Raw genomic sequence first — 8,021 nt, 5'->3', positions numbered from 1 at the left:
GGTGTGAGATTATATGGGAAAGTCTCTTTCCCTGTCTATTGACAATGGGCCATTCTTTAATGACCATACCCTATTAGGGAGGGATGAAATCCACCTGGCTAGCAGAGGCAAGGGACTATTTGTCAGCAGGCTGCCCAGCACGGTGAGGTGAGCTTTAAACTGAAGGACTCAGAGGAGAGGGATCCAAAATGGCAAGGCTCATGTCACCACATCCAGTGGGGAAATAAGCCAGGCCAACTAGAGCAGTGACAGATGTTCCTTAGCTGCATTCCAAGATGAGAACCAGCAGGCCAACCACCACAAGGGTATGTATGAACACGGTGGATCCTCTTGCACCCCTCCAGGGGAAACCTGCATACTCAATTGCCTCTCTAAAATGCCTGTACACCAACACATGCATCACGGGGAATAAAGAGGAAGAACTAGAGATCTGTGTGTGGTGATCTTACATACAGGGACGTGGTGGGATAGCTCACATGACTGAAATGCTGTCATGGATGGCATGTACTTTTTAGGAAAGACAGGTCAGCAAGGTGAAGCAGTGGAGTTGCTCTTTATGTGAGAGAGCAACTGGAATGTATTGACCTCTGCCTGGGGGTAAATGAAGAACAAGTTGAGAGCTTATGGATAAGAGTTAAGGGTCAGACTAATATGGGTGACAGTGTTGTGAGTGTTTACTACAGGCCATCTAATCAGGAAGGGGAAGCTGATGAAGCCTTCTACAGACCACTGAAAGCAGCCTTACAATCACAGGCCCTGGTTCTCCTGGGGGATTTCAACCACCCTGCTATTTGCTGGGAAGGCTACAGCAGAGCGCACACAGTCCAAAGGCACTGATGAGAAATTTTTGACAGGGGTGATGGGGAAACCAATGAGAAGAGGTGTGCTGCTGGACCTTGTACTAACAGAAAAAGAAGGGCTGGTTGGGGCTGTGAAGGCTGGGGGCAGCTGTGGCAGCAGTGACCATGAAATAGTGGAGTTCAGGATCCTACACGGAAGAAGCAGGGCGATTAGTAGGGTTACAATCCTGGACTTCATAGGTGCTAACTTTGGCCTCTTCCCATGGGCTGGGGCTCTAGAAGGAAGAGTAGTCCAAGAGAGCTGGTTAATATTCAAGCACCACTTCCCCTAAGCTCAAGATCAATGCATCCCTATGAGCAAGAAACCAAGCAAAGGAGGCAGGAGACCTGCATGAATGAGCAAGGTGCTTCTGGAAAAACTCAAATGGAAGAAGAAAGTTTACAGAAAGTGGAAAAAGGGACTGGGCACTTGGGAGAACTATAGGAGCATTGTCAGAGGGATGCAACGAGGAAGGCTAGGGTCCACTTGAAACGAAATCTGGAAAGGGATGTCAAAGACAACAAGAAGGTCTTCTTCAAGAACATCAGTAGCAAAAGGAAGACTAGGAAGGATGTGGGCCTGTTGCTGAATGAGGTGACAGAGGGTACAGAGACAGTGGTGTTACTGAATGCCTTCTCTGTTGCAGTCTTTACTGCTAAAGCCGGCCCTCAGGAATCCCAGTCGTTGAAGGAAAAAGAGAAAGCGTGGAGAAAGGAAGAATTTCCCTTGGTCAAGGAGAATCAGGTTAGAGATCATTTAGGCAAGCTGGACACGCACAAATCCATGGGCCCCGATGGGATATGAGCACAGGTGCTGAAGGAGCTGACAAGTGCTATTGCTAACCCACTCTCCATCATCTTCGAGATGTTGTGGAGAACAGGAGAGGTGCTGGAGGAAAGAAAATGTCACTCCAGTCTTCAAAAAGGGCAAGAAGGAGGACCCAGGAAGCTACAGGCCAATCAGCCTCACCTTCATCCCTGGCAAGGTGATGGAACAGCTTATTCTAGATGTCATGTCTAAGCATGTGGAGGAAAAGAAAGTCAACATGGCTTCACCAAGGGGAAATCATGCTTGACTAATCTGATAGCCTTCTATGAAGGCATGAGTGGCTGGGTAGATGAGGGGACAGCAGTGTATGATGTCTACCTCAACTTCAGCAAGGCTTTTGACACTGTTCCGCAGAACATCCTTATAGGTAAGGTTAGAAAGTGTGGGTTACATGAGTGTTAAGTGGTAAGTAGGTAAGGTTGCAGAGGGACAGAGCCCAGAGAGCTGTGATCAGCAGCACAGAGTCTAGCTGGAGGCCTGTAGCTAGCGATGTTCCTCAGGGGTCAGTACTGGGTTCGGTCTTGTTCAGCATATTCATCAACAACCTGGAAGTGCACCCTCAGCAAGTCTGTTGATGATGCAAAACTAGGAGTAGTGAATGATACACTGGAGGGCTGTGCTGCCATTCAGCATGACCCGGACAGGCTGGATGGAGACTTGGACAGAGAGGAACCTAATGAAATTCAACAAGGGCAAGTCCAGGGGACTGCACCTAGTGAGCAATAGCCCCATACACCAGTATGGGGAGGAAGGGTGGTTGACCTGCTGGAGGGCAGCTCTATTGAGAAGGACCTGGGAGTCCTGGTAGATAACAAGTTCATCATGAGCCAGCAATGTGCCCTCGTGGCCAAGAAGACCAGTGGTATCTTGAGGTGCTATTAAGAAGACTGTGGCCAGCAAGTCAAAGGAGGTTCTCCTCTCCTTCTACTCTGGCCTAGTGAGGCCACATGTGGAGTATTGTGTCCAGTTCTGGGCTCCCCCATTCAAGAGAGACAAGGAACTACTGGAGAGAGTCCAGCGGAGGGCTACAAAGATGATTACGAGACTGGAGGATCTCACTTACGGGAAAAGGCTGGGAGACCTGGGTCTGTTTAGCCTGGAGAAGAGAAGACTGAGAGGCGGTCTTATCAACGCTTATAAAAATGTAAAGGGCAGGTGTCAAGAGGATGGGGCCAGACTCTTTTCAGTGGTGCCCAGTGATAAGACAAGGGGCAACAGACACAAACTGGAACACAGGAAGTTCCCTCTGAACATAAGGAAAAATTTCTTTACTTTCAGGGTGACAGACCCGTGGAACAGGCTGCCCAGAGAGGTTGTGGAGTCTTATTTGGTGGAGATGTTGGACATAGTCCTGAGCAACTTGCTCTAGGTGAACCTGCTTTATCAGGGGTGTCAGACTAGATGATCTCCAGAGGTCCCTTCCAACCCCTAACATTCCATGATTCTTCTCCTGACCTCTCACCGCTGCCTGTCAGAAGGGCGTACCTGGCCAGGAAGGCAGCATCCCAAGTGCAGGCAGACTAGGGACATATGAGTAAGGGTTATTATTGCCTCTCTGCTCTCAGATGTAATATGTCTGTCTAAGGAGACCAGGAACACTGATGAGAACAACGTGACAAGAGTTGTGATTGATTTTTTCGTTCACCAGCTGAATGGGAAAAGAAAAAGAGAGAAAGTGTTTCAAGTCAACCCTGAGTGAATGTTTACAATTGTTTTTTCACTGAAACAAAAAAGGGAAAATTAAGTAATCTGAGGGGATTACTAAAAAGAAGCTGCAGGAAGATCAGCTGAGATGGGTTCATTTGTGGGTGGAGGGTAGGGGGCTGCGACAATGTTTTCAAAGTGAGAACTGGAAAAGCTTTTGAGATTTGTTGGCTTTGGTTTTCATTTAATGGCAAACAAAACCTTTTGGGAATTGCTTTGTTTGCAAGAACCTGAAGTTGGTGCTGATTCACAGGGTCTTTGTGTCCCTCTGAAAACACAGGGCTGGGAAGGTACCGGCAATGACGCCCCATGCTAGCAAAGCATGACTGCTCACTCCAAGGTTGCTTCCAGGGCAAGTGACAACTGAGGACACAGGTTGTATTTCTGCAGCTGATAGCCAGGGCCAGGGCAGGGAAAGGGCTCTAAGCTACACAGGATGTGTCTGTCAGGTGTTGGTGGTGAATAGCAGACAAGTGCCCTGGGTTCCCCAGTTCAAGTGGAATGTAGAGAAACTGGTGTGGCTCCAGCGGAGGGCAGCAGCATGGTCAAGGGCCAGGAGCAGAAGTCCTGGGGAAAAGAGATTGAGGGAGCTGGACTTGCTCAGTCTGGCAAAGGGGAAGCTGCTATGAGCCCTTGGCCCCCCAACTTTTTCAAGGGCAATTTCGAAGATAATAGAGCCAAAATCTTATCAGTAGTATTAGAACAATACAAGAGGGAACAGCAGCCACAACTGGTGGCACTGGAGGTTCACTTTGGACATTAGGAAAAGTTGATTTCCTTAGAGAATTTCAAGACTTGGACAGGCAAAGCCATGCCACCCTCATGTAGAGCTGAGGACAGCTTCAAGCAGGAGATTGGATGGGATACCTCTGGAGGTCCCCTTGCAGCTAGCGTTTCTGCCACCCCCTCCTTGTGCCACCCCATTCATGCTACAGACTGCTTCTTCCTTGTTCTGTCCTATCTGTCTTCATCTGGGTCTGTGTCCTCCCTTGGATAGCCCAGATGGATGAATCATTGCCAGTGGCACTTGCCCATCAGCCCAGGAGAAAACTGGCTCCCTTCAGAAGTTCCTGCTGGGTCTCTGCAGGCCATCCCTGGGCCAGCTGGGGCATTCAGCTGTGGCTCGAGTCCGAGCCCCCGAGCTACGCCAGGGGCCAGCCCATCAGGCAGAGTTGCCTGCCTGCTCTGCCACACCAGTGCCCCGTTTCTCTCTTACAGGCTCCTTGAACCTGCTAGTTCGTGTACGAAACAAGCGATCCATCGACACCCAGGTCTGGTCACTCAGTGGGAACCGGGGGAACATGTGGCAGCAAGCACATGTGCCCATCAACCCACCTGGGCCCTTCCAGGTAAGTCAGTTCCACAGCCAAAGACCTACTTGCCACCTGTCCTGTCTGTGTATCATGGACTGTAGGACACGTCCCAGCAGACATCTGCCTCCGTGGCACAGGGGCTGGTTGAGCACAGGGAGTGCACTGGGAGCTCTCCACCCCCAGGGTGACTGGGGCAAGGCAAGAGCTTGATGGATGCAAGAAATCACATCCACATCTCTCTGAATCCGTCCAACATAGTTATGTTTAGCACTATAAATTTTCTGATCGTTGCGGATCTGGAAACTGCATGTTGAAGAGCTCCTTCTGGTACCAGGTCTGAGTGATATGTCTCTTGGTGCTGACCAGCTGGCCTGTTGGTTTAAAGTGACTTTGAGTGCGAGAGGTTTCTTCTAGTGCGTGCTGCAAGAGCCCACCCCCTCTCTTCTCCTGGTTTAGGACTGTAGGACAAATTGTGAACTGAGCACTCGGTTATCTGCTCATGGAGTGGTTTATCTGTACCCAGGAATTGAGCTGCTTTGTTGCTGGATAATTTATGGCAAACATTTTTGTCCAACACGCTAGTTTGCTGATGTAGGGTTGTGTGTGAGAGCTGGGTCTGTGTAGGCTGGTAAGTTGTGGCACTGTGGCAAAATGCCCAGCATGCTTTCGTGTACTTGAAAAAAATAAATCAGAACTTTGTTACTCTTGTGAGCACTGTTCAGTATTGGTTGGTTTGTTAGTGCAGGACACTAAATAAAGCAGAGCTCTACATGCTCATTTGTTACTCTACAGATGCTCAGCACACAGAAGTTGCTCCCGTAAGCAGTGGGATCTGGTTCTCCAGATCCTAAGGGTACTGGAGAAACAGGAAGGATCCATTCACTTGGGGACCTTATAAGATCTGGTCTGTACCCTGCTCACCTCTGCAGAAACGCACAGTGCAGCAACGGTCCTCCACAACTGCAGCCTCATGCTGGGCTCTGTCCCATGCTCTGCTTGCAGATCATCTTCGAAGGTGTCCGGGGCACGAGCTACGAGGGGGACATTGCCATTGATGATGTCACTCTGAAAAAGGGGGACTGTCCAAGGAAGCCAGCTGGACCAAATAAGGGTGAGAGTGTGTGTGCCTCAGAAGAAAACAAGTCAGTGGGAGTGTATGCATGGGCTAGGGACATGCAGCTGATTTCAGAGCACATTGACATTTTGGTAAGACTCAACAAGGTGGTTGACTCCATCAGGAAAAGTCAGCAGAGGGACTAGCAGACTTTTGAATGTCTTCTTTACAGTCTTAAGTTAGCAAGAGCATGCTGAAGTCTGCATCAGTACGTTGAGTTGGGGGTGTCATCCCCAAGCAGGTAAAGGCTTCTGCAATATCTCATTTTCTGGAAACCCGAGGTATGGAAGCTTTGGGAAGGGAAAGACCTTCTGCAGGCTCTAATGGCTTCTGTGTTAAGTCAGTCCTTCTCCAGGAAAAAACATCTGCCTTTTGGGGTCTGGAGACAGGGAAGGCTGGACTTCTTCTCATTGAGCAGGGAGGCACAGCCAAGGCAGGGTATTGCACAAGCAGGATGGGAGCAAGCTACCCAAGCTGAATATCACCTCCCTCCCAGTCCTGACAGTGAGTGCTTGAGCTAAATCACACCAGCCCCTTCCATCCATCCACGTTCTTGTGCCAGCTTTGCAGGAGTGCAGACAATTCCACTCTCACTGGGGTGCACCATAGGTTGAAGCCATAGAAAGGTGCATAAGCAATACATAGGCATTAGTCCTTGGGAGGGAATCATTGGTGTCCCTCGTGCCTTGGTCCTGCCTGTGCCCTCAATACCATGCCTCAGTGGGCAGAAAAACAGATGTTCAGCGTATGCAAACCACAGCCAGACAGGCACTTGTGAGCAAGGTTCAATTTGTTTATTTTTGAAGGGAAAAAACCTTGTTGAGGAAGAGTCACTTCCGGCAATTTTCTTAACTCCAAAAGTAAATCAGGAAAAAAAAATCAAAAAAGTGAAAACACCCTCAGCCTAGGATGGACAAACTAGGATGGGAAGCCTTGAGAATGTCCAGGGAAGGTTAGAAAGAGCTTCCAGTAGATTTGGAAGGTGCTTCATGGTGTGGGGTGGAAGGAAAGGCTAAGACACTGATGTGTGCTGGCTTCTTCGATGAGGTCTGGATCTGTCCCATCACTAATTCTTATTCTCTCTTCTTGGCTGGCAGCAGTCGTTCTTCCAGGTAGCGGTGTTCCGGACCTGCACAGCCCTTGTCTTTGTGGCCCATTGACTTTCTTCCTTTACATGCTGCTCAGATGATGGCAAGCGAGCGCTCCTGTCTGGACTGAGATATTTCTGCTCCTTTCCTACTCAGCCACCTCTGCTCCTCTTCCTCCCCTCCTCACTGGCACACCAAAGTGTCCATATGTTACCAAAGACTGACAGACATGACCACGCAAAGGGATCTGGTTCAGAACTGGAGCACTCCTTGAGAAAATCATCATGTCTAGAACGAAATTAAAAAATAAAGACAGAAAATTTTTAAAAGCACGTGCACAAGAGAGAGAGGAAGGACAGAAATAAACAGAAACACACAGAAAAGAAGGAATGAAAAACGTAAAACAGGAATGAAGACATGTGAAGAGCAAATGAAGGAGTCAAAAAACACCTCCATGTTTCCTTGGGAATGTCAGACAGGACTTTCTCAGGGAAGTGGGAACTTGTTTAAAACAAACAAACAAAAATATATGAAAGCACAAATTTCTACCGGAACAGTTACCTTCTTTACTGCAGAGCCCACAGCTTGGTGGATAATATACTGCAGTAGTCCCCTTTTTCTCCCCACGCTTTCCCGCTGGCTGGGGCTGCCCCGCTCTGGCTGCAGCTCCCTGCAGTACCGCCAGCCTTGACCATGGGGCAACAGCCACCCCACATGCCGGTGGACGGAGCATCTTGTCTCGCACCGCATGTGCTTCAGTGTCTCCATCCATCCACATCCTCCAGGCTCTTGTGTATTCAATTGCTCCCTGTGTAGTTTGCTTTGGCCTTTCCCCACCACTCTGTGCTTCTCACCCACCAGCCTGAAGAAGATGGGGCAGGAATGGACCCATCAGATGGACCACACTGAGTATTGGAGAATTCCTGTCTGGATCCGGCTGCAGTGTTGGCCTCCGAGCTCCTCTTTCTCTCTCTCAGCACTCTTGTTGGGTGGAGAAACTATGAGAGCGGGTCTGAGCTGCAGACAGAAAGCTGTCTCTGTGGGGCTGAGGGATGGGGCGAGGTGGGATGGCATGGCATGGCATGGGATGGCACGGGATGGCATGGGAGGGAAGGGGGGAACAGTTGCAAATTG

At 49.4% G+C, this 8,021-nt stretch overlaps 1 protein-coding gene across 1 annotated transcript in view; it reads left to right on the top strand.

The window, feature by feature from the left end:
* The window catches only part of LOC104501105 (MAM domain-containing glycosylphosphatidylinositol anchor protein 1-like), a 33,855-nt gene extending 26,570 nt beyond the window's left edge, over window positions 1–7,285 (top strand). Inside the window, exons 5-7 of the mRNA XM_010144858.1 lie at window positions 4,591–4,721; window positions 5,688–5,796; window positions 6,897–7,285. Of these exons, the coding sequence (XP_010143160.1) occupies window positions 4,591–4,721; window positions 5,688–5,796; window positions 6,897–6,988 (332 nt within the window). The 3' untranslated portion in view covers window positions 6,989–7,285. The remainder of the gene's footprint in view (window positions 1–4,590; window positions 4,722–5,687; window positions 5,797–6,896) is intronic.
* Window positions 7,286–8,021: the final 736 nt, after the last annotated feature.

The sequence above is a fragment of the Buceros rhinoceros genome, unplaced genomic scaffold (assembly GCF_000710305.1).
Source record: "Buceros rhinoceros silvestris isolate BGI_N320 unplaced genomic scaffold, ASM71030v1 scaffold3121, whole genome shotgun sequence".
NCBI lineage: Eukaryota > Metazoa > Chordata > Aves > Bucerotiformes > Bucerotidae > Buceros > Buceros rhinoceros.
This window is presented reverse-complemented; position numbering and strand designations above follow the sequence as displayed.